This window comes from Megalobrama amblycephala, linkage group LG22, assembly GCF_018812025.1.
Source record: "Megalobrama amblycephala isolate DHTTF-2021 linkage group LG22, ASM1881202v1, whole genome shotgun sequence".
Classification (NCBI taxonomy): Eukaryota; Metazoa; Chordata; class Actinopteri; order Cypriniformes; family Xenocyprididae; genus Megalobrama; species Megalobrama amblycephala.
The window spans coordinates 31,285,583-31,312,923 of NC_063065.1; the positions used below are offsets into that span (position 1 = coordinate 31,285,583).

Below are 27,341 nucleotides of genomic sequence, written 5' to 3' on the forward strand. Positions count from 1 at the left end.
TTACTCATAGTTGTAAGTTTTAATGTGAAGAAATACAAGAGTGTTGGGACAACGACAGACTGTTTCAGTTGAAGTCACCGTTATGGTGATCTGTGTTTGCATTAGTTGGGCTCTTGAACCATGACTTTTGATGTTAGTTTTTCTCTGGCTGCTGTAACTGAGTGTAAAGCACATTTTCTATGGCAAAGACGTCATCGCGTGTGTGTGCAAGAGCATTGCATAAAAAAACAAATGCATTGCATAATATCTAGTGCAGTAGTTAGTACAGTACAGCCTCCTATAGTGTATTAAGCAGTAAGCCGAATGCACTCTTGCATAGGTCATATTTTTTTGTAGGACTGATGAAAAACAAAAGGTATCTGGCTACAAAACTGAAAAGCATCTTGTGTTGTAAAAGAACAAAATAAATAGAATAATGAAAAATAAAACGTGTGCAGAGATTGTCTTTGTGCGTGAGAGTTCATAAACACTTGGTGACAATGGCAGATGCACAAAGTTCAATATTATGCTTTTTCAAGAAATCACCGAAATATGAGTGAGAAGGAGAAAAAGAGCCTACTTTTCACGAGGAGACAGCGAGTAAAGCGGCACCTGAGGCTTCCCATTTCCAGGACACGCATATTTCATCACTGGACTGTAGCAGTGAGACTTCCACCGCACAATTCCAGATGATTTTGTCTCATTATAACAGCGGAAACAGCTTATACTCTGTCATTTATGGTCATACAGTAGGAATAAGACATCATTTCAAACTGTATTTGTATTTGTGTACACTTACAATAACAAAAATTTGTGCTTTTGTAAAATAAAGAAAACAAACAGGATGCCGCTTTCTGCCGTCCCAGTTTCCTTTCCGTGAAGTTAGTGGAGCGTGTCACAAAAATTAAAGGTCCCGTTCTTCGTGATCCCATGTTTCAAACTTTAGTTAGTGTGTAATGTTGTTGTTAGAGTATAAATAAAATCTGTAAAATTTTAAAGCTCAAAGTTCAATGCCAAGCGAGATATTTTATTTAACAGAAGTCGCCTACATCGAACGGCCAGTTTGGACTACATCCCTCTACTTCCTTCTTTAATGACGTCACTAAAACAGTTTTTTGACTAACCTCCGCCCACAGGAATACACAAGAGTTGCGTTTGTAGAGTGTGTTTGTCACCATGTCGTCGAAACGCTGTTATTTTCATCCCGCAGTCCAATCACCGGGTCTGATTCCGGCTCAAATTGATAGGGTAAAATTAAAGACATGTTTACAATAACACTGAGCGCGTGCATCTCCACGTTATGGTAAGAGGCGTGACCTTTCCGGGCAAGATGCGCTAAACTGCTGTCGAATCACAACACAGGAACCGCTGGCACAATCAGAACTCGTTACGTATTTCTGAAGGAGGGACTTCATAGAACAAGGAAGTCATCAGCCCGTTTTTATGACAGTGGAAACAGCGGTATACAGATAAGTAATTTATGTGAAAAATACTGTGTTTTTTTACACGCGAAACATGAACACATGTTATATTGCACACTATAAACACAATCAAAGCTTCAAAAAAACCACGAAAAACGGGACCTTTAATCGAAACTCAGAGTAAAGGTTAAGAGATGAGAGATCTGTGAATTAGGCTACATGACAATGTCATCATCAGTAAATAATCAACACAAATTTTCATTGGCTTCCTTTGCTGGAGAACCTGATTTCACCAAGTACAACGTGTTCCTGGATCAACATTCCAACCAATCAGATTTTAGGGACAAGTTTACAGATTATGTCAAGTTTAGGCGCTTTACATCAGTGTTATTCACCTCTTAGTTCCTTCTGATTTCAGGGTTAACTTATGTGTAAGGTTAGGTTTAGGGATAGGGATACGGTTAGGGTTAAATATTTGGACCGGAATGTTGTTCCAGGATCAACTAAATATGTTACCCCAGGAACGCATCTAACTCTGCAAAATCAGGACATGTTTCCTTTGCCATAGCAAATGTACCTTACAGACACTCAGTTACAGCAGCCAGAGAAAAACTAACATCAAAAGTCAAGGGTCAAGAGCCAAACTAAAGCAAACACTGATCACAATAATGGCGACTGTTCAAGTGAAACAGTCTATTGCTGTCCCAACACTCTTTGTGCATTTTATTTTTCAATATATTTAAACCATTTAATGTCTGGAGAAATGCAAATAATGGTAGAAAGAATTGCTTTGACTGTTATAGAAAGGGAAGTTTAACAGTACATTCTGTTATATTGCAAATCCAAAACACTTTGACTTCAACTGACAAATGTAATCAGTTAGTCTCTGCACTCTGGTTATGTATGACTATAAATATTGGTTAAATTTTGTGGATCCTGTCCTTGAATTTTCTCACTACACAAATTAATTTATTGGTTTCTTAGCCCTTCTGCCCTGTTTTATCTGCTTGTGAGTACATCAGGCTTCTGACTCACAAAAGCACACGCCTGGTATTTGGAAGTGCCTTTCAAATAACTTTTAAATTAAATTAAGAACCTTGCTTCTCTCTTGACGGGAAGAGAAGGGCGAGGTGAACCACCCTCTCTATCTAAGAAACTCTTCACAGTATTTGACCAAGCATGATTAAACATAGATGTCATTTATCAATACTTCTTGCCACCATTGAAACAGTTTGCAAATTTACAGAGGAAGCATCTCCGGTTGTTGAACAGACATTTTCATGCAATTAGTGTTGAATATGTAATGCTATTTATGAGTGCTGTTCTGGAGCTGAAGTTTATCATTAATTTATCAGTCATCAAATCTTTATGATTTCATAATGGCAATTATGGCATCATAAAGGGCATCATGACATTATCAATGGAATTCATTTTGGCGTCATAATGACCATTGTGACTTAATCACAAGAAGTCATTATGATAAATTAGTCAAAAAGTCATTTTTTTTTTTAGGGCTGGTCCATGCATTTACTGACCTACAAAGTCCCAGGACTGATAATAGCAGATGCATGGACACATCTATCAAATTGAATGTTACAGGTTTGTTTGAACCACTCAATGTGTTAAACCGTTTAGACGTTTTATTTTAGTTGGGTTTCCATGTTTTATGGGGACTCTCCATAGACATAATGGTTTTTATACTGTACAAACTGTATATTCTATCCCCCTACACTAACCCTACCCCTAAACCTACCCATTACACAAATCTTTCTGCACTTTTATTTTCAAAAAACTTAGTATGATTTATAAGCTGTTTTCCTCATGGGGACCAAAAAATGTCCCCTCAAGGACAAGGATTTCTGAAATTGCAGTCTTTGAAATAATACTCTTTGATAGGCAAGTATGTGTGTGGTTCAGGTAAACTCAAAGCAAAATAGATAACATTTTGAGAATATCTAAGCCTACATCATACACACTGGTAATATATCATACCACAAATCTTTACGAGGAGGACGAGATCTGTAAAGAAAAGAGACGCAGTCCAGACAATTCTGTGACTTGCTTATAGTGAACTTTGAAATCACATACAGTAAACACAATTGATTGAGAAATCTGAGGGCGGTTGTGGCCATCTGTCTTTGAGGAATCTGAGGGAGGCAGGCAAAGAGACTTTGGGTTTCAAAGAAAATAATGCAGCATGTTTAGGGTGTTCTGAAGAAGACAGCTGACAGAAGCAACGCTTAGTATTTATTTACCAGCAAGACTGATAGTTAAATTGCCTCACCATTGCTAGTTTGTAGTATTAGAACTTTTTTCCACCCTTGAAAATCTGCAATTTCTCTCAGTTTTTTTAAACCCCTACATAGCCCATACATTTGAATGACAAAATGTCATGCCTCCATGGAAAAAAAACCCCAAGCCAAACATGAGGCAAACTGAGTCAATGCTTATATATTATAATCATAATTTAGTGGAGACCCCTTGAAATATAATTTAGTGCAATAGTTTCACTTCTGTATCATTTCACTGTGCACCAAAACAAAGGAAAATGGGCTCATCTGTTCCCACCCTCCACTAAGACGCCTACAGTACATGACTATGTGTCACTAACCCAAACTTCACTATTCTGACCAGTGACTCAGCCTCTTCTGCTTTCCTTTGAACAGCATTCCCAGCATGCTATCTGCTCCCAACACTTCGCTCTCCCGCTAAGTGGGGAGGTTCTCGACAAACAGGCTGAAAGCTCCTCGGGCCCCGTATGCAATCACATACTGCAGCACAGCGGGAGGCCCTCAGGAGTCCAGCGTTAATCGCATTATGGCTTTTGCACAGCGACTGCGTTACAAGAGCACTGCATGCGTGATGGCTAGCATTCATTTGAGCGGTTGGGGTTTTGATCATATTTACAGTGGTTTCGTTTAACACCTGCCATGAAACTAATATGCACTAAATGTATGAAATTCTTGAAATATTTTTGGTGGTTTTAGCAAAAAAAAAAAAATGTGTGAAAGAATTGAAATAGTTATTACATTGACATGAGAAAATAATACAGATACAGTGCCCTCCAAAAGTTTGGAAACGCCCTAGAAAAGAGGGGTTTTGGACAATATTGGCATGAATCCTTTTTAATTTGTGATAATTTTGCACTAATAATGGAAAACACAAACTACGAAAACATATTTTATTAAATAAACAGTTTATACATAGAAAAAAACATACATTTTCGATTCATCAAAATATTCACCATTAGCAGCTATCTGACCTAAACTGGGTTCTGATTGGTTCATTGAATTCTAAACTTAATTGGCAATCAATTGCTGAAGTTATTAAGGTGTGCTGACCCAAAAATCTTTTACAAACCTGGGCCAAGTTTAAACCAGTAACCAGCATCACATCTGGCAAAGGGGCATGTCTGACTCTGACATGTAGATATTGCCATTATTATGTAATCAAAATGAAAATTATTATTGCTGGTCTTCAATGATAATGTCAAGTTACTTTAATGTGTTTGCACCAAAAAATAAGGATTTATGCTGATATCGTCCAAAACCACACTTTGCAAGGGGTGTTTCCAAACTTTTGGAGGGCAGTGTATATTATTTTGGGGAGACCCGAATTTCGAGGGTGGGCCGATTTGTCAAGACAGTGGATTTTTGTAACCGCGCATACTTTGGACGTGCAGGTCGCACATGCACATTTAACTTTTTTGCAGTAATTAGTTTATCCACAAGGTGGAAACCATGCTCTTTGGGTGTCTCTTCGCAAGGTAGTCAAAGAAAACCTGCATAAACAGAAGAGACAGGAACGCATGCAAGCTACAGCGACAGTGGAGGTCTACATAGACGAGAGACTGCGAAGAGGTTCGAGAGTACCATCATTTGTACAACTCTAGCATGAAAGTATACAAATATGTTTACATGGGTTGTAACTTGTGGCAAGAGATTGCTCAAAACCATGCATGTATCAAACACCTGTGTACACAGTAAAATCCCCAGAGTTAAATCTGCTCAGAGTGCATATGGTCCCTCTCTAAATAGTGTTAAAGTAACACTGAAGCAGAGTTAAAGTTAATGAGATAATTAAGCAATTAATAAGGCTGTGACTGAAGTTGTAGTTCTTGTGTTTCTCTTTTCTTCAGTGATTCTGCTTGTTAACAGCAGGTGTTCATCACTAATGCACAATCATCATTTAATTAATTGTTTAATTATCTCATTAACTTTAACTCTGCTTTAGTGTTACTTTAACACTATTTAGAGAGGGACCATATGTACTCTGAGCAGAGCTGATTTAACTCTGGAGATTTTGCTGTGTATGTGTATGAGTCACATGAAGTATACTTTGTGCGTTCCACTGTGTGCCTACACTAGCGAATGCGTAAAAAAGAAGAAAATACTAACTTGAGTTATATTGTGTTGTGTTATGACAATGTACAAAGCCTTTCAGATCAAGCATCTCAGATATGCAAATGAAACATGGCCATTCTGTATATGCAGTTTGAAATGGGTCAAATGGATCAAAAGGAAAAAACACACAAAGAGGAGCTGTTCATTTGTGCTATGGCAATCTGTGTAGTAATGCATAACACAGAATTCAAACCTTTTCATATGATATTGTGCAATCATATGAAAGACATGCAACCATTGTTATGTATTAATGCACTTGCTTTGACTAGTGATGAAAGACAGATGAAGACCAAACCAACTGTGTACACAATTTGTGTTCCATTTTTCAATTATGGTAGATATAAAGCAATTAGGGGGAGAACAAGAAGATTTAAGAACTCATTCATACCAACTGCTATTTCAATGTTAAATAACCTGTAATCTTGGGTAATATGTTGATACTTGAATTAATGAATAGTTGATTCCCCTTACCTACCTCTTATTTTTTTTTTTTTTATTACTCATGTTTCTTATTTTGTTTGTTCTTTAATGAATGTTTATGTGTGAGACTGTATAAATGTGATGTGTGCCATCTGTGCAAACTACATTTGAACTGGTCACAAATTCATAATCAGATAGTGTGGCTCTAGCACATATTATTTTTTAAATTTTTTATTTGTTTTAATTCGGATACATCCTAATACAAATAACCGTTCATATAAATATTTATGAGGATCACAGTGTTGATGGATAGGTAGATTTTATTGTAATATGTAGTATTATTTAGTAGTTATAATTTATGTTCATGTTTAAAGCCTTGAACTGAGCTTCAAAACATGTTCCAGATAGAGTCATTCACACAGAACACGTTTTTAAAGGTTGAAGTTATTTTAACTTGAGCACTGTTTTTAGAACACCATGTGATGCACGAGACGATGCAAAAGATGAGATGTGAGTGTAACTGTGATACAGACTCACAATTCTAACTTTTTCCCCTCAGAATTGTGAGACACTTGCAACTCTGAGAAGAAAAGTGAAAAAGTCAAAATTATCTTTTTAATTTTTTTATTCTGTGGCAAAAACAAGCTTTCATAGTTCAGTGTATTTCATAAAGCAAACACACAAATTACACAAATAAGCAAAACACACAAATCTGAGAATATGAATGAAATCACAGTGATTTATTACGTATACATCAATCAACATTATTAACTCTTTTGACAGTTCACTGCACTTTTTCTTTGTAGAATAAAAGCAACATGCAGCTATTTTCACTCACCATATACATTATCATTCTGTCTTAAGCTAACGATCTGCTGCTTCCGCTGACAGTCATATGGCTGGTTAAACATGAACCTTGATTCATCAGCACTCCTCGTACATGATTCTGGAACTTCCTTCCCAGAAAGGTGTAAAAAACAGGGTTGATGCAGAAATACAAATGAGCGACGTTACCAGTGACGTACTCGGCATACGAAAGTCTGTCATCGCACTGTTGAGGATCTTGATTCTCATTTATTATGCATATGATATTATATGGACCCCAGAAAGCGAAAAACATCAGGACTATTACGAAAATGAGCCTTACAGTGCGATGTTTCCCTACCATCCGTGTGGCCAAGACTGTTAGCGTTATCCGGAAGTAGCAGTAGACGAATACAGTCAACGGGAAGATGAAGAACAGCACAAACTGCTTGTAGAGACTGAAGACCTTCCACTTCAAATCGCTCGAGTCTTCACACATCAGTCCGTACTTTGGATACTCATTAACGGTGAAGTGGATGAAGGAATCGAGGCTCGCCAGAAGGCTAATACTCCAGACCGCTGAAGATAATGCCAGGGCGTAGCAGCTTCTGCGTTTTTTGTTGGCGACCACACAATGAACCACGGCCAGGTAGCGGTCGAATGTCATGAGGGTGAGGAAGAGGACTGAGCTGTAGAAGCCGAAATAGTGGGCGCTGTTCACCAACTTGCAAAGAGCTTCTCCAAAGATCCACTGGTCGGAATGGTAAACGGCCTGAAACGGGAGCGTAAGGGTAAAAATGATGTTGGAGGCCACCAAGTTGAGAAGAAATATATTTGTGACTGTGGTCAGCTTTTCAACTTGTAGATGACAAGGACAACGACTCCGTTGCCGATTATGCTGGTGATGAAGATGATGTAGTAGAAGGGTGGAAGAAAGTTTTTGGCGAATTCGTTGGTGTCGATGGGGCTGCACATCAGAGATTGAGACCCATCAGAGCTCTTCTCTGGGTAATACTCATATTCCTGGTATTCTTCTGTTGCATTAGGCATTTCCATCGTGATGGTTACCTACAACCTGCAGGATTGAGCTAGTTTATTAAAATGAAAAACTGGCTAAATCATTAAAAGTAAGTATGAATTTTACACTTACTGCAAAACACTTTTCACCGTTTTTCTGGCGAGTTCATCAAAAGTAACTAGTCTTCTAAAGTGGAGCAGCAACAAGGGATGTGTGTCCGTCTACTGCTGCAAAGAATCTGAATCATGTCTTGAAATAATCTCCAACTTCCTTTTTATATGACATCAGAGTTTACTCAAGACTCAGTATGCGTTTGAAGCCATTTAGTCACCAAGAACATACATGATCATTATCATGAAACCACAGATCAACCACCAGGTTTTTAATCACCTTTTATTTACTAGTGATTCTCAGCAAACAACAGAGCTCTAAAAGAGAAACGGGACTTTCCCAGAATCGCTGCAGTTTTTTAATGTACAAACAACATGACACTTTTGCAGTTCTAGAATCACTTAGTTCTGACTTAGTTTCAAACCACACTCTAACAAATGCTCTAAAAATAGACAAACCCAGCGACTGGGTTGTTATATCCCAGCGGTTGGTTTCATTTAATACCTGCCATGATACTATGTACTAAATATACCAAATACTAAATATCTTTGGTGGTTTTAGCAAATAAAATTGTGTGAAAGAACTGAAATAGTTATTACATTTCAGTTTTGACATGAGAAAATAATGCAGATATACTGTGTTTTATCAAAACAGTAAAAGATCATGTTTAATTATTCATGCAAAACCTGATTAATATTAATTCATATTGGCATCATAAAACAAAACAGGGTTATTATAGTTAACTACTTAAAACTAAATTCATAAAAACATGTTCGCTACTTGAAATAAACGGTAAAAGAATTCAAAATATGAATGGTATTTCAATTATGTTAAAACAGCATTGAAACAAATTAACTCCCATGCTAAAAAGAAAACAAAAGCAAACAGAAATAAATAAATCTCTAAATCAGATGAGCTGTTGAAAAGAATGTATTATAAAGACCAAAATCGTGAGGGTCAGTGTATGCGTGACGTGAATTTCGTCATCAGGATAGTCTGCGCATACTGAACACACACTGCTGCTGTAGTGACAAACTGGGTCCCCACAATTCAGGTCTACTTTAAAGGCTTAGTTCACCCAAAAATTATCCAGATGGAGTCATTCACACAGAACGCATTTTTAAAAGTTGAACTTATTTTTAACTTGAGCATTATTTTTAGAACACCATGTGATGCGTAGGACGATGCAAAAAAAATGTGAGATGTGAGTGTAACTGTGATCTTTATTCACAATTATGAATTATAAAGTCTGAACTGCAAGATATAGACTCACAATTCTGTCGTATTTCCCTCAGAATTGTGAGACACTTGCAACTCTGAGAAGAAAAGTGAGAGAAAAAGTCTAAATAATCTGTTTTATTTTTTTTCTGTGGCAAAAACAAGCTTTGATAGTTCAGAGTATTACATAAAGAACTAATTTGAACAAGCAAACACACAAATCTCTGAGAGTATGAATGAAATCACAGTGATTTATTACATATGCATCAATCAACATCAACTCTTTTACTAGTTCGTTTCACTTTTTCTTTGGAGAATAAAAGCAACATGCAGCTATTTTCACTCACCATATACATTATCATTCTGTCTTAAGCTAACGATCTGCTGCTTCCGCTGACAGTCATATGGCTGGTTAAACATGAACCTTGATTCATCAGGACTCCTCGTACATGATTCTGGAACTTCCTTCCCAGAAAGGTGTAAAAAACAGGGTTGATGCAGAAATACAAGTGAGCGACGTTACCAGTGACGTACTCGGCATACGAAAGTCTGTCATCACACTGTTGAGGATCTTGATTCTCATTTATCATGCGTATGATATTATGCGGACTCCAGAAAGCGAAAAACATCAGGACTATTACGAAAATGAGCCTTACAGTGCGATGTTTCCCTACCATCCGTGTGGCCAAGACTGTTAGTGTTATCCGGAAGTAGCAGTAGACGAATACAGTCAATGGGAAGATGAAGAACAGCACAAACTGCTTGTAGAGACTGAAGACCTTCCACTTCAAATCGCTCGAGTCTTCACACATCAGTCCGTACTTTGGATACTCCTTAACGGTGAAGTGGATGAAGGAATCGAGGCTCGCCAGAAGGCTAATACTCCAGACCGCTGAAGATAATGCCAGGGCGTAGCAGCTTCTGCGTTTTTTGCTGGCGACCACACAATGAACCACGGCCAGGTAGCGGTCGAATGTCATGAGGGTGAGGAAGAGGACTGAGCTGTAGAAGCCGAAATAGTGGGCGCTGTTCACCAACTTGCAAAGAGCTTCTCCAAAGATCCACTGGTCGGAATGGTAAACGGCCTGAAATGGGAGTGTAAAGGTAAAAATGATGTTGGAGGCCACCAGGTTGAGGAGAAACAGATTTGTGACTGTGGTCAGCTTTTCAAACTTGTAAATGACAAGGACAACGACTCCGTTGCCGATTATGCTGGTGATGAAGATGATGTAGTAGAAGGGTGGAAGAAAGTTTTTGGCAAATTTGTTGATGTCGATGGGGCTGCACATCAGAGATTGAGACCCATCAGGGCTCTCCTCTGGGTAATACTCATATTCCTGGTATTCTTCTGTTGTATTAGGCATTTCCATCATGATGGTTACCTACAACCTGTAGGATTGAGCTAGTTTATTAAAATGAAAAACTGGCTAAATCATTAAAAGTAAGTATGAATTTTACACTTACCGCAAAGCACTTTTCACCGTTTTTATGGCAAGTTCATCAAAAGCGACTGTAGTCTTCAAATGTGGAGCAGCAACAAGGGATGTGTGTCCGTCTATTGCTGCAAAGAATCTGAATCATGTCTTGAAATAATCTCCAACTTCCTTTTTATATGACATCAGAGTTTACTCAAGACTCAGTATGCATTTGAAGCCATTTAGTCACTAACAGCATACATGATCATTATCATGAAACCACAGATCAACCACCAGGTTTTTAATCACCTTTTATTTACTAGTGATTCTCAGCAAACAACAGAGGTGTAATGTCTGCTGTGTGTTCTCAAATGAAGAAGGGCGATGATCTAAATGCAAGCAGTTTATTCCACACTAAAACAGTCACATGAATACAAACTTGGTTCCAGGCATGAATCCAGGCATGGCCATAAACATAATCTCCAGACAAGACAAGGCATGAACACCATGAAAGACCAACACACAAACACTACATTGAGGAACTCAAACAATAACCAACAAATGCAGACTAAAACAGGGACCTGTTTATTACAGAGAAGGCTAACGAGGTAACAAGGTAACAAGGGGGAGGCGAAAACCATCAAGGCAACTAACAAGGGAGTGAGGGCAAGCACAAGGTGAAGACAGACATGACAAGACAAGAATACACTTCAAAATAAGAGTCCTGAACTCAGACACGCACGTTCTGAGTTCCTTACAGAGCCCCCCACTTGAGCGGATTCCAGACGCTCCAAATATAACAGTGGTGATGGAGTGGGGGAGGGATGGAGGGCCAGGCCCATGGAGGGGGACAGGACCTGAACCATGGGGCACGGGTAGATCTAGGCCATGGAACATTGGCGGGCCTGGGCCATGGAGCTGGGCACAGGCGTGGCAGCCGTGGCATGGCGAGGCTCAGGCGTGGGGTGGCGAGGCTAAGGCGTGGCGAGGCTAAGGCGTGACGTGGCGAGGCTCTGGCATGGCATGACGAGGCTCAGGCGTGGCGTGGCGTGGCGAGGCTCTGGCGTGGCATGACGAGGCTCAGGCGTGGCGTGGCGTGGCGAGGCTCAGGCGTGGCGTGGCGAGGCTCTGGCGTGGCGTGGCGAGGCTCTGGCGTGGCGTGGCGAGGCTCAGGCGTGGCGAGGCTCTGGCGTGGCATGACGAGGCTCTGGCGTGGTGTGGCGAGGCTCTGGTGTGGTGAGGCTCTGGCGTGGCCTGGCGAGGCTCTGGTGTGGCATGACGAGGCTCTGGTGTGGTGTGGTGAGGCTCTGGCGTGGCCTGGCGAGGCTCTGGTGTGGTGTGGTGAGGCTCTGGCGTGGCCTGGCGAGGCTCTGGTGTGGCATGACGAGGCTCTGGCGTGGTGTGGCGAGGCTCTGGCGTGGTGTGGCGAGGCTCTGGCGTGGCATGACGAGGCTCTGGCGTGGCGTGGCGAGGCTCTGGCGTGGCGAGGCTCTGGTGTGGCATGACGAGGCTCTGGTGTGGTGTGGCGAGGCTCTGGCGTGTGTGGCGAGGCTCTGGTGTGGCGTGGCGAGGCTCTGGCGTGGTGTGGTGAGGCTCTGGCGTGGCCTGGCGAGGCTCTGGTGTGGTGTGGTGAGGCTCTGGCGTGGCCTGGCGAGGCTCTGGTGTGGCATGACGAGGCTCTGGTGTGGTGTGGCGAGGCTCTGGCGTGGTGTGGTGAGGCTCTGGCGTGGCCTGGCGAGGCTCTGGTGTGGCATGACGAGGCTCTGGTGTGGTGTGGCGAGGCTCTGGCGAGGCTCTGGCGTGGCCTGGCGAGGCTCTGGTGTGGCATGACGAGGCTCTGGCATTGCGAGGCTAAGGTGTGGCATGACGAGGCATGGATGACGCTGGCATGACGGCCATCTCGGGGCGAGACACTGGCACGGCGGCCTTGAGGGTGAAACGGCCAACGGGCTTGAGAACGAAGCGGCCGGCGGGCCCGAGTGCGAAGCAGCCGGCGGGCTTGAGTGCGAAGCGGCCGGTAGGCTAGAGTGCGAAGCGGCCGGCCCGGGGTGAGACACTGGCGTGGCAGGCATGGCAGGCATGACGGGAGCAGGCACATTAAGGGTGCATTAAGGCTGGCACGATAAAAAGCAGCAAGTGGCTTATCTGGAAAGTCAGATTGGTATGCAAGTTCCAAGAAATCTTGAGTGTGATCTTCTATGGATCGGTTACCCTGGCGTAACAGGAGGAGACGAGCTCCAGGAGGAAAATCTGCTGCTAGATCAATCTTTGTGCTTGGTTATTCTGTAATGTCTGCTGTGTGTTCTCAAATGAAGAAGGGCGATGATCTAAATGCAAGCAGTTTATTCCACACTAAAACAGTCATATGAATACAAACTTGGTTCCAGGCATGAATCCAGGCATGGCCATAACATAAACTCCGACAAGACAAGGCATGAACACCATGAAAGACCAACACACAAACACTACATTGAGGAACTCAAACAATAACCAACAAATGCAGACTAAAACGGGGACCTATTTATACAGAGAAGGCTAACGAGGTAACAAGGTAACAAGGGGGAGGGGAAAACCATCAAGGCAACTAACAAGGGAGTGAGGGCAAGCACAAGGTGAAGACAGACATGACAAGACAAGAATACACTTCAAAATAAGAGTCCTGAACTCTGACACGCCCGTACTGAGTTCCTTACAAGAGGATTAAATGATAAACTGGACTTTCCCAGAATCGCTGCAGTTTTTTAATGTACAAACAAAATGACACTTTTGCAGTTCTAGAATCACTTAGTTCTGACTTAGTTTCAAACCACGCTCTAACAAATGCTCTAAAAATAGACAAACCCAGCGATTGGGTTGTTATATCCCAGTGGTTGGTTTCATTTAACACCTGCCATGATACTATGTACTAAATATACCAAATACTAAATATTTTTGGTGGTTTTAGCAAATAATATTGTGTGAAAGAACTGAAATAGTTATTACATTTCAGTTTTGACATGAGAAAATAATACAGATATACCGTTGTTTATCAAAACAGTAAAAGATCATGTTTAATTATTCATGCAAAACCTGAGTAATATTAACTCATATTGGCATCATAAAACAAAACAGGGTTATTATAGTTAACTACTTAAAACTAAATTCATAAAAACTTGTTCGCTACTTGAAATAAATGGTAAATGAATTAAAAATATGAATGGTATTTCAATTATGTTAAAACAGCATTGAAACAAAGTAACTCCCATGCTAAAAAGAAAACAAAAGCAAACAGAAATAAATAAATCTCTAAATCAGATGAGCTGTTGAAAAGAATGTATTATAAGGACCAAAATCGTGAGGGTCAGTGTATGCGTGACGTGAATTTCGTCATCAGGATAGTCTGCGCATACTGAACACACACTGCTGCTGTAGTGACAAACTGGGTCCCCACAATTCAGGTCTACTTTAAAGGCTTGGTTCACCCAAAAATTATCCAGATGGAGTCATTCACACAGAACGCATTTTTAAAAGTTTAACTTATTTTTAACTTGAGCATTATTTTTAGAACACCATGTGATGCGTAGGACGATGCAAAAAAATGTGAGATGTGAGTGTAACTGTGATCTTTATTCACAATTATGAATTATAAAGTCTGAACTGCAAGATATAGACTCACAATTCTGTCGTTTTTCCCTCAGAATTGTGAGACACTTGCAACTCTGAGAAGAAAAGTGAGAGAAAAGGTCAAAATGATCTGTTTTATTTTTTTTCTGTGGCAAAAACAAGCTTTGATAGTTCAGAGTATTACATAAAGAACTAATTTGAACAAGCAAACACACAAATCTCTGAGAGTATGAATGAAATCAGTGATTTATTACATATACAGAAATCAACATCAACTCTTTTGACAGTTCATTGCACTTTTTCTTTGGAGAATAAAAGCAACATGCAGCTATTTTCACTCACCATATACATTATCATTCTGTCTTAAGCTAACGATCTGCTGCTTCCGCTGACAGTCATATGGCTGGTTAAACATAAACCTTGATTCATCAGCACTCCTCGTACATGATTCTGGAACTTCCTTCCCAGAAAGGTGTAAAAAACAGGGTTGATGCAGAAATACAAGTGAGCGACGTTACCAGTGACGTACTCGGCATACGAAAGTCTGTCATCACACTGTTGAGGGTCTCGATTCTCATTTATCATGCGTATGATATTATGCGGACTCCAGAAAGCGAAAAACATCAGGACTATTACGAAAATGAGCCTTACAGTGCGATGTTTCCCTACCATCCGTGTGGCCAAGACTGTTAGCGTTATCCGGAAGTAGCAGTAGACGAATACAGTCAATGGGAAGATGAAGAACAGCACGAATTGCTTGTAGAAGCTGAAGACCTTCCACTTCAAATCGCTCGAGTCTTCACACATCAGTCCGTACTTTGGATACTCCTTAACGGTGAAGTGGATGAAGGAATCGAGGCTCGCCAGAAGGCTAATACTCCAGACCGCTGAAGATAATGCCAGGGCGTAGCAGCTTCTGCGTTTTTTGCTGGCGACCACACAATGAACCACGGCCAGGTAGCGGTCGAATGTCATGAGGGTGAGGAAGAGGACTGAGCTGTAGAAGCCGAAATAGTGGGCGCTGTTCACCAACTTGCAAAGAGCTTCTCCAAAGATCCACTGGTCGGAATGGTAAACGGCCTGAAACGGGAGCGTAAGGGTAAAAATGATGTTGGAGGCCACTAGGTTGAGGAGAAATATATTTGTGACTGTGGTCAGCTTTTCAAACTTGTAGATGACAAGGACAACGACTCCGTTGCCGATTATGCTGGTGATGAAGATGATGTAGTAGAAGGGTGGAAGAAAGTTTTTGGCGAATTCGTTGGTGTCGATGGGGCTGCACATCAGAGATTGAGACCCATCAGAGCTCTTCTCTGGGTAATACTCATATTCCTGGTATTCTTCTGTTGTATTAGGCATTTCCATCGTGATGGTTACCTACAACCTGCAGGATTGAGCTAGTTTATTAAAATGAACAACTGGCTAAATCTTTAAAATTATGAATTTTACACTTACCGCAAAACACTTTTCACCGTTTTTCTGGCAAGTTCATCAAAAGCGACTGTAGTCTTCAAAGGCGGAGCAGCAACAAGGGATGTGTGTCCGTCTACTGCTGCAAAGAATCTGAATCATGTCTTGAAATAATCTCCAACTTCCTTTTTATATGACATCAGAGTTTACTCAAGACTCAGTATGCATTTGAAGCCATTTAGTCACTAACAGCATACATGATCATTATCATGAAACCACAGATCAACCACCAGGTTTTTAATCACCTTTTATTTACTAGTGATTCTCAGCAAACAACAGAGCTCTAAAAGAGAAACTGGACTTTCCCAGAATTGCTGCAGTTTTTTAATGTACAAACAACATGACACTTTTGCAGTTCTAGAATCACTTAGTTCTGACTTAGTTTCAAACCACACTCTAACAAATGCTCTAAAAATAGACAAACCCAGCGACTGGGTTGTTATATCCCAGCAGTTGGGTTAAATGTTTGCCTAACCTGCTGGGTAGTTTCATTTAACTCAACTATTGTTTAAAAATTACTGTATTGTTGCTTAAAATGAACCCAAAGTATGTTGGAAATTAACATTTATTAATGTTTAATAAATGAACATTTATTAATAAAATTAATGAACAATTAAACAATAATCATTTATTAAATTGCTTATTAATAAATGTTCACCTTTTGATTATTATTGTTTCCTCTAGTAATTATGTCTGATTTTTAATTTCCAACATATTTTGGGTTAATTTTAAGCAACAATACCGTATTTTTTACACAATGGTTGAGTGTAATTAAACTACCCAGCAGCTTGAGCAAACATTTAACTCAACTGCTGGGTTAAATCATTGGGTTTGTCCATTTTCAACCCAACGTAACCCAACATTTTTTACAGTGTAGTTTTAAAATGAACACAAGTTTGTTCTAATAAACTAAAGTGAGTGAATAAAACAACAGATTAGAATTACATGTTAGTGACAGATTATATAACAGCAAAAATTGCAATATATCAATTTAAAAAGAGCAAAAATATAGAACAGATTTCACTGGGGGAAAAAAATCTGTAACAAGCAGTTTGTATGGATTCACAAATAAATGTAAAATATTTAAAATAATTACACCTGTCAAATTTATATCTCACACCTTACACATCTTAAATATTTTACTGCCAAAAGAGAAATATAAAATTCATGAGTTTCTGAACACACACAAATGGAATAAATAGTTGATTTAATGGTTCATATTAATTTTATTTAATGGAATAATCAGTGAGATTTTCATGAATTTACCTTCCCTTCAGGCAGTGCAGATAATATAAAAAGTACGCAAATACGTAAATAATATAAAATAATAATAGCCAGCTATTTAAAGTACAATTATTAATTCAATGAAATGTGAAATAATGATGTCTGATGATGAGTCGATCAGAATATTTCCAGTCAAGTATTGGGGAAATCAAAAACAAACAGAAACATTTTCCCCATTATTTTTAAAGCATGTCTCTGAACACTTATTCTTAATATTCATTAGTACCAAATGACAAACAAACTAATGTTTTTATTATTGCATCTCATATCATGGTGCAAAGCTTCCTTGTTTGGCAACAAAAAGTCATTTACTTTACTAATACTTAATATTCATAAGTAATGGTGATAAATATTAATGTTAATTGCTATGTTTATGACATATCAACATCTATCCACTCGCAGTATTATTTCACAAATGACCTTATGAACGTGTTAATGGTGTTTACAAAACCCGCTGTGCACCGAAAGGCAGGTTTCACATCTATAAATGTCACTATTTTTCATCTAAAGGCCACTGATGTTTCATTGCACCATAGCAGCGCTCAGACAATGTCCCAAGCCATGTCTGTAAATTCCTCTGGATTTGCTATGGCGCTCCTGGCAGTCCGAGAGCTGAGCCCATGTGTTCGCTCAAATGTGTGTGTTAGAAATCCGGCCCTTTACTGTAGTGCTCATCCCTGAGGTTATAGGATTGGTAGCAGATGGACATGTCACACACGCCGGCCGGCCCTGGAGGACCTGGCTTGCCTGGAATGCCCGGAGTCCCGGATTTACCCGCTATTCCCGGAGGACCCGGAATACCAATGCCATCACTGCCGCGAGGACCCTGGATCCCTGTTGTTGTTGTTGAGGGAATGTACAATCTGACAGTTACACAAGACTCGTTCCCAAATGCTACGTATCCATTTGTGCATTTTTGTACATATGCATGACAAATCACTGACAAAACGGATATTAATCATGTAATAATGTCACTGTACCCGTGTCTCCAGGAGGCCCTGGGTATCCTGGTCTGCTCTCTCCTTTATTGCCTTTAAATCCCCGTGGGCCTGTGTCCCCTAAAAGAATGACAGACATTATACAATTAAAATACAAACCCAAATCCATTTCCATCATTTGGAAGCGTTAGAGCCAGACATCTCTGTCACCTTTAACCCCTGGGGGTCCTTGGATGCCCGGAGGCCCTGGGTAGCCCTGAGAGCCGTGTCTGCCGGGATAGCCGGGGGGCCCGCTGGAGCCTTTGGGCCCTGGAGCTCCGGGGTGTCCCGGGGGTCCTTTAATGCTCTCACAAGGTTCACAGCGCTGAGGGCCCATCGTCTGCAGCAGCCGGGGCAGCTGATCTGATACAGACGCATTACACTGGAGATTACTGAACGGGGCGTATGATGAGAAAGAGATTTTTTTTGGACACACAATAACTTTCCTCCAGTAAAATTCCCTCCACAGAAAGAGCATTTAAAGACAGCATGTATATTCACATGCATCTTATTGATCTTATTGTATTGTAAGTGATTCATGCATGCATGTTTTGTTTTAAAAAGCCAAAAATTATGATTTGTCATAATCATTATTTGTCATTAAAGGACATACCAAGAAACACACCAAGACAAAATTATGACATTATTATGACATTACAAAGTTGAAACTGACATAAAACAAAAAAAGTAAAAATTATTAATTTTATCCCAAATTTTCGACCTAATTATCTCATAATTGTGACTGTCATCATTTTTATGTCATTTTTGACTTGGCATTTCATAATTTCATAATTATTATTATGATTTCTATGTCAGTTTCAACTTTTTATGCAATCATTTTGATTTTTTATCTTAGACTTTTTGTCATAATTTGACTTATCTCATAATTATGACTTTTTATGTCAATTTTGACTTCTTATAATGACGAATTTTTATCTCATAATGACTTCTCTACTTTTCAACTTTTTATCTCAATTACGACTTACTTGGTATGTCATAATTTCAACTTTTATTTCATAATTATGACAGTATGTCATAATTTCGACTTTTTTTAAATCTCATAATTATAACTGGCTTAGTATGTCATAATATTGACTTACTATATCATAATTATGACATACCAAGTCATAATAATGAGATACAATGTCAATTGTGACTTTTTATTTCATAATTATGACTTAGTAAATTATAATGTTGACTTTTTATCTCATAATTATGATTTAGTATGCCAATTATGATTTTTATCTCATAATTATGACTGGCTTAGAATGTCATAATTTTGACATTTTATCTCATAATTATGACTTAGTATGTCAATTATGATTCTTATCTCATAAATATAACTGGCTTAGTATGTCATAATTTCAACTTTTATCTCATTATTATGACTTGGTATGTTATAATTATGCTATAGTATGTCAATTGACTTAGTGTGTTATAATGTTGACTTTTTATCTCATAATTATGACATACCAAGTCATAATAATGAGATACAATGTCAATTATGATTTTTTTATGTCATAATTATGACTTAGTAAATTATAATGTTGACTTTTTATCTCATAATTATGATTTAGTATGCCAATTATGATTTTGATCTCATAATTATGACTGGCTTAGAATGTCATAATTTTGACATTTTATCTCATAATTATGACTTAGTATGTCAATTATGATTTTCATCTCATAAATATAACTGGCTTAGTATGTCATAATTTTGACTTTTTATCTCATAATTATCACATGTCATAATTTCGACTTTTACCTCATTATTATGACTTGGTATGTTATAATTATTATATAGTATGTCAATTGACTTGGCGTGTTATAATGTTGACTTTTTATCTCATAATTATGACATTGTATGTCAATTGTCTTTTTATGTCATAATTAAGATTTACCAAAGCATGATTATTTTTTTCCTCACGTCGCAGAAATGGGCTTCCATATATGACCCCTTTAATTCAAAGCAAACTATAAAAACTGTGATAGCTCAGCAAGTTTCTGTAACAAAAGCTCCTTTCTAGTGAACTTTGCTTTTATCTAACAGCTTTAATTGGACGCTGCACGCTATTCTCGGCTCTTTACATATCAGGCTTGTTCGAGTTAAAAAAGAGAAAAGGAAAAGCTCCTCAGGCTCTTTGCTCTGGAGAGAAGAATGACCTTGAAGAAGGTCGGATACTCACTTCTCAGAACGTCCCCACAGAGTTTCATTAAGTGCTCCTCTGAGGGAGGCTTACCCTGAAACACACATCGAGTCACTCATTAGATGGTGTCTGTACGTGAGAAACACACAGCAGCTATCAAAGAAATCATAACGCCTCACGGATAATAAAGGAAGAAACTCAGTTACACTGTCTTGACCTCAGGCCTTGTGGATTCTTTCATAACGCCTTTCATGAATCAGCCGAAATGATGCGTCCTGACATTGCCCCGGTTTGTTTACCATTTGTTTATTTCTTGTGAAAGGAAACACCTGGTGGCTATGGCAAAAATTTTAATTGCTATCATGTAGTTCTGAGGAATGTAGGAAAACTCACAGGCTTCCCTGGAAAGCCCGGAGCGCCGGGTTGCCCCGGTAAACCATCCTGGCCCGGGAATCCGCGCGGTCCGACCACACCGATGTGTCCCACGTCTCCCTTCTGGCCATCAGGACCTTTGACCCCAGTCTCACCCGGCGTACCTTTCTAGTGGATTGAACACATGACCAACACTTATATCAGCCTATAGCCATGCATACTTGCATTGATATTCCTTCATGCTAGTGAGATTATTGCATTTAACAGCAGAGCAGAGCTGCACAATTAATGAAATTAACATCAGAATCATACACTGCATATTAATTGAACATATATCGTTTAAATGCATTGCATTGCTTATAACAAGATTTGTCAAAGCAAAGATTCTCATCATTTCTAATATATTTCTGTGCAGGACATTATATTGGATAATGTAATTTGAATAAATAGAAGTTAATATTTTATTTTCTATTACTGTAGTATAATATACAGTGTTATTTTCGTATTATGTATAGTACTTTGAATTAGCGTTTTTATATTTTCAGTATTCATTTTCATTTCATTTTGACATTTTTATTAGTTTTTCTTTATTTATATTCAGCTTTAGTAATTTTACTTCAACATATTTTATTTCAGTTAGTTGAAAAAACAAGGACGCTTGTTGTTAAGCAGCAAGATGAAATGTTAAAGATTAAATCTCAATCACAATATTTGTCCAAATAATCACAATCAGACTTTCAGCTCTAGTGTGGAGTAAACACACAGAACGGAAATATTTAATAAGTCTCTTTTGGAGGAAATAAACATTCTTTTAAAGGAAGCGAGTGATTTGCATATATGTCTGGTACTGATTTGCCCATAAACATGAAATAATAAATATACATGGAAAATTTGCTGTAGTTTGCACAGCATCGGCTGCGGCCTGACAGCACTCTGAATCCAGCTCAGATGAAGTGTCAAGCTGTCAAACGTGAAGGCGTCGTGGACGTGCTTCACGGCGCTCAGAAGTGCTCCGCCGTCCCATATGTGCTTCAGGAGGTGGAGACCATCTTTCTTTCTTGTGCAAAACAGGCAGGAATGGTTTAATGTGACTGAACTGTGTAATTATACAAACCTCTCCTTTGCTCCCTCTGGGTCCGACTTCACCCTGGTTCGGCAGGAAAGACGGAAAGAGGAAACTGTTTTAAGATCAAATCAGAGACGGGCTCAATCAGGAAGAACGATGCCCGTTCCTCAGACTGAATCAATGACAAAAGTTGGACATTTCAGTGTCAGCACATCATAAAGAAGAAACAAAACTGTGTATAAGTTCATACAAGCAAGCAGTGAAGACACTGAAAATACATACTAACATAAGTTTTCAGGAGAATCATTTTCTCAATTTCCTAGAATCCAAATGTTGCTCTGATTATAGACACAAGTTATATATTATTTAAAGAGATATTCCCTCCTAAATGTCTTTGATGTTGAAGTATGTTATTTTAGAAACCTGATTTTATTTCATCTGAAGACTTCTCATGTTTGCAACATGTTCTCTGACACAAATGGTGAGTCATTATCTGTGACTAAAGTTTCTGGGGCCTTGCTGAGTTTATTCCCAGAAATCAGGAGTATCTTCTGCAAATTATAAAATGATTCAACAGGATAAAAGTATCTGAATTTGGCAATTCAGCTCTAGATCTTTGTATTCGCTCTTTGAAGAAAAGGTTCTATTTGGAACCCTAAAGCAGTGTTTCTCAACTCCGGTGCACTTCTTCGTTTTGTATGTCTCCCTCATTTAACACACGTGATTAAGATCATTAGCTGGTTAGGAGAGAGCTCCATGAACTGAACTGAGTGTGTCAGATAACAGTGGGCAGAGAACTTTTACTGACAAGAAGTGAAACTCAGTAGAACGCTCCATTGCAACACCGATGCCCAGCAGCAGCCCTGCGCTTCCTCCAGTCCACTGGTTTCTATGGCAACATCAGCTGCTTTGTTAAAACAAAAAGTACATTTAAAGCTAAAAATCCAACAACACAGAATAAAATACTATTACTAGTGATCATCAGTTTATTTTACACACTTTGTGTTTAAGTCTTCCACTTTTCTCACAAAACCTTTGCTCTCTAGAAACCCAGCCAGTTTGGGTTAAAATTCTTTGAAGTTCAAGTATTAGCATTATAAACAATGAATTAATACCAACATATGAAATTAAATTCAGGACATGCATCAGAAAAATTGGGAATGTTGGACAATAAATATATAACGGAATATATATATATATATATATATATATATATATATTTTTTTTTTTTTTTTTTTTTTTTTTTTGCAGTGTTGTCTTATATTAATGTCAGACTATGTAAACTAAAAACACAGCTCTGTGTCCACAAGTGGGAGTTATGGGATAACAGACACAGCGATGCATCATGTTCCATAAGGTCATTATGTTTAGTGTGATCCAGAGGATTAAAACATATATATTTCAGACCTAGTGGAGTAATTTACTATTAATATTACTGTATGAAATATATAGTAGTCAACATTTGAAGTGGATCAAAACCTTTCATCAAAGATGTCCTTCTTCTTAGGACAACTTCGATTAACTTTTTCGATCCACTTCAAATGTTGACTACTGTATATTGTACGATTTAATCCCCTGGATCACGCTACAAACATAATGATCTTAACTTTATTAATTTATTAATTTACTATTAATAGTAAATATGTAAAGTTGCATAAAATGGAAATACTCAAAGTAGGCTAACTCCTCAGATATATAGGTTAAGACAATACAACATGTACTGTAGGTGTCATAAAATTTACTGAATTTGAGAAATTTTCTATTGCGCTTCTGATTTGGCAGTGAGATTCGCTGATTTTGGGTGCATAAGATGTGAGGGATTCAATGGTCCAGTTAGTATTTTCACCCCATAATGGCGGCCGTGCTACCGGAGCGCCATCTAGTGGCTGTTACCCAAAAGACATCAGAGTTTCACCTCTTGGGTTCTGAGCTCTTTGCAGAGGGTCCAGAGGACTGGAGATGAGAAACACTGCTTTAAAGCGTTCCGTCAGGCACTTCAAATGTAGAACCTTTTAGTGGATCCCATCATTTTTTGGATTTAGTTTTGATGATTTTTTTCATTATTATTAATATTTTTAATTTTAATGAAATTTCATGAATTAAGCTGCTGATAAACATACACTCTAGAAAATGTGTTTTACATGGGATGTTTTAAGCCAGCGATTGGGTTGTTATAACCAGTGTTGGGCAAGTTACTTCAAAAAAGTAATTAATTACTAATTACTAATTACATCATCAATGTTGTATTTAAAATACTTTATTATCAGGCAGAGTAATTAGAAAAGTAATTTATAAATAGAAGCAATTTGATTACTCAATAAGTTATTCAACTAATTACTTCTTAAAATCCCTATAAACCTTGACCGGATAGACAATAGAAAGGAAACTCGTTTATAGTCAAACATGGAACAGTTTCGCCTTTTATAGCTATTTAAAACATTTTAGCTTTATTAAAACATACTATAATATTTAAATTTTTTAGTAACAAATAGGGATGTCACGATACCAAAAATCTGGTATTCGGTGCTGGTACCAACAAAAGAGCACAATACACAATTCACTGGCTTATAACCAGTGTTGGGTTAAAACATTGGTGATTGAGTATAACGCAAAGAATGAGTTGTTTTAACCCAGCGATTGGGTTGTTTTGACCCAACGAATGGGTTGTTTTAACCCAGAAATTGGGTTGTTTTGACCCAACGAATGGGTTGTTTTAACCCAGCAATTGGGTTGTTTTGACCCAACGAATGGGTTGTTTTAACCCAGCAATTGGGTTGTTTTAACTTGGCGAATGGGTTGTTTTGACCAAGCGATTGGGTTATTTTTAACCCAGTGATTTTAACCCAGTGAATGGGCTGTTTTAACCTGGCGATTGGGTTGTTTTAACTTGGCAAATGGGTTGTTTTGACCCAGTGAATGGGCTGTTTTAACCTGGCGATTGGGTTGTTTTAACTTGGCAAATGGGTTGTTTTGACCCAGCGAATGGGTTGTTTTAACCAAGCGATTGGGTTATTTTTAACCCAGTGATTTTAACCCAGTGAATGGGCTGTTTTAACCTGGCGATTGGGTTGTTTTAACCCGGCGATTGGGATGTTTTAACCCAGCGATTGAGTTGTTTTAACTTGGCGAATGGGTTGTTTTAACCCAGTAAATGGGCTGTTTTAACCCGGCGATTGGGTTGTTTTAACCCGTTTTAACCCAGCGATTGGGTTGTTTTAACCCAGTGATTTTAACCCAGTGAATGGGATGTTTTAACCTATTGAATGGGCTGTTTTAACCCAGCAATTGGGTTGTTTTAAATAAAAGCCAAAGTATGTTGGAAATGAACATTTATTAATAACTTTAATGAATAATAATTAAATGATAAACTTTTATTAAATAGCTTATTAATAAATGTTCACCTTTTGATTATTATTGTTTCCTCTAGTAATTGTGTGTCTGATTTCAAATTTCCAACATATTTTGGGTTCATTTTAATCCAGACATATAGTCATTTATAAACAATAGTTGAGTTCAATAAAACTATCCAGCCCATTCGCTGGGTTTGTCCATTTTCAACCCAAATTGGGTTGTTTTTAACCCAGCATTTTTTAGAGTGAGTACTTTATCACTAGAAAAATGTGGAAAAAAAACAATATGTTAAACAAAAAATACAACCTTTTTTGGCATGAAGTGTTCTTTAAACCCTAGAGTTCTCTATAGAACCCCACTGAACATTTTTTTCTAAGAGTGTATATAAAGTGAATATAATCATTAACATCCTATTGAAACCATAATCACTTAATGAGTATCATTTAATTTGAAATGCACCTGCTATAAGTGTAGTTTTTAATAACACTTTTTTTTTTTTTTTTTTTTGGTGATGTGATATTTATGGGCTATTTCCAGAAAGCTTAATGATGTAATTATCTATGTCGCAAAACATCCTCTGCTGTGTAAATTCATTTGAATTTCAGTTTAGTGAATTCCTCTTTCTGACATTCCAATTCAACTGATTTGAGCCACTTCTTAAATTCTTAATTTGGTACGCGTTGGCTTTTCATCCATTCAAACCAAAGCAGCGCTCTCCATCTTCACGTGCAGTGCATTAACAGGAGGCGCCCCCTGGTGGATGTAGGTGTTTGTACACTTACCGAAAAGCCTGGCATCCCGGGAAACCCTTTGCTGCCTTTTTCACCCTGTAAATGGGAGGAGGTCTGTGTTAGCAGGGGTCTCAGACTCTAAAAGGTTATCATTAGCATTCAAAATCAACGGGTGTCTACCTCTGACCTTTACAAGACTGTGTCACATGCTGTTTACTGACAGATACTGAGCCAACTACACTGAGGGTGATGTTCCCTACAGAGACCGTTACGGTAATGTACACAAATCACACTGCAGCAGTTGAGCTTGTAATGTAAGCATAGGAAAAATCACTAGTCATGAGTGATTACAATATCAGTAAACATTATAAGGAAGCTTTGATATAATTATTAACTCGACTGAAGCAACTTGACTAAACAGGCAAAAATCATGAGTATCAAATATGATTATCAGGGTTTTGAGGAAGGTTCATCTCTCAATCATCATTGTATTGCATTATATGTTTTAAAACTACAGAGCTTTGATCATAAAACTAAGCATTTAACTATAATCTTACTAAGACATATTGATATTTGTATGCATTTTATGTCAGTATCTGCTATATCAGATCTCGTTGATTTACATTACAAGCATTAGAATTTCATCTTAGAACCTAACAGGGTTATAAAGTGATAAAGTCGACCTTTTCCACCAAAAAATCCACACTAAAGCTGACTTTATGCTTTGAAAACATCTAGGTTAGAGTTATATTTGAGATCTGAGACAAATCTGAATTTGTGTTGAAACCAAAACCAAACCTTTGATAAATCACACACAGCACTGGTAAAAAGCACTTTTCAAAATGTGAAGGAAATGACAAAGGATCCACCTGAATGCCTCTGGGTCCAGTTTCTCCTCTCTCTCCCTGAAAAACAGAGAAATATCAGCGTAACTTCCCCCTCTCCGCAACAGGAGAACAGTGTTCAGTGGCATATCAATCAAAAACTAAATTTAATGAGCTGAAGAGCCTGTATATCAAGCATATCTTCCACGCAAGCAGTCATTTAGCAGACACTTCATCCAAAGTGACTTACAATAGATTTATCGCAGTGACAGCACTGCCACCTTTCATAATACTGCATATATGAATAGTCATGTATAGCCTAGATAACACATATTACCATTGTGAGTAGCAAAATACAGCTTTGGATCATGGTAGCTGGTTTAGGTGTCTGACCAGCCTAGACTAGCATCTGCTGGGGTTTTTAAGATCTGGTAGACCACCTTGGTCAAGAGTCCAGCTGGAAAAACCAAGGTAGCAGGTACAAGATTGTTTACCATGTCCTGAAGCGCAGTTCCCACATTAATATGGTTTAGCTTGATGTTGCAGCAGGGAATTGCATTCCTTTATCAAGATCAAACATTGCCGATGACCAAACAGATGCTGAATTATTCACTTGACAGACACTTTCATCCAAAGCGGCTCAAGCCACATCTGGGAATCTAATCTAAGACCTCGATGTCGTTAGTGTCATGGACAGCTTCATTTCAGTAATTGGCTGTATAGCTTA

General features: G+C 38.5%; 3 protein-coding genes and 1 pseudogene across 3 annotated transcripts in view; all 4 read right to left on the reverse strand.

The window, feature by feature from the left end:
- Positions 1–6,942: 6,942 nt before the first annotated feature.
- Positions 6,943–8,314, reverse strand: LOC125258134 (annotated as a pseudogene).
- A 1,291-nt stretch (positions 8,315–9,605) lies between these two features.
- LOC125258133 (C-C chemokine receptor type 1-like) lies at positions 9,606–10,986 on the reverse strand. Its single transcript, XM_048174980.1, has 2 exons — positions 10,839–10,986; positions 9,606–10,763 (listed from the first exon to the last, which is right to left on the reverse strand). The coding sequence occupies exon 2, from the start codon at positions 10,745–10,747 to the stop codon at positions 9,743–9,745; it is 1,005 nt and encodes a 334-aa protein (XP_048030937.1). The 5' UTR covers positions 10,748–10,763; positions 10,839–10,986; the 3' UTR covers positions 9,606–9,742.
- A 3,634-nt stretch (positions 10,987–14,620) lies between these two features.
- Positions 14,621–15,999, reverse strand: LOC125258135 (C-C chemokine receptor type 4-like). Its single transcript, XM_048174981.1, has 2 exons — positions 15,848–15,999; positions 14,621–15,776 (listed from the first exon to the last, which is right to left on the reverse strand). The coding sequence occupies exon 2, from the start codon at positions 15,755–15,757 to the stop codon at positions 14,756–14,758; it is 1,002 nt and encodes a 333-aa protein (XP_048030938.1). The 5' UTR covers positions 15,758–15,776; positions 15,848–15,999; the 3' UTR covers positions 14,621–14,755.
- A 491-nt stretch (positions 16,000–16,490) lies between these two features.
- si:dkey-225n22.4 (collagen alpha-1(XXI) chain) overlaps positions 16,491–27,341 on the reverse strand; it is a 68,500-nt gene continuing 57,649 nt past the window's right edge. Inside the window, exons 23-30 of the mRNA XM_048175023.1 lie at positions 26,660–26,695; positions 25,842–25,886; positions 21,757–21,789; positions 20,664–20,810; positions 20,310–20,364; positions 18,295–18,486; positions 18,127–18,204; positions 16,491–17,980 (exon numbers count right to left, since the gene is read on the reverse strand). Of these exons, the coding sequence (XP_048030980.1) occupies positions 17,790–17,980; positions 18,127–18,204; positions 18,295–18,486; positions 20,310–20,364; positions 20,664–20,810; positions 21,757–21,789; positions 25,842–25,886; positions 26,660–26,695 (777 nt within the window). The 3' untranslated portion in view covers positions 16,491–17,789. The remainder of the gene's footprint in view (positions 17,981–18,126; positions 18,205–18,294; positions 18,487–20,309; positions 20,365–20,663; positions 20,811–21,756; positions 21,790–25,841; positions 25,887–26,659; positions 26,696–27,341) is intronic.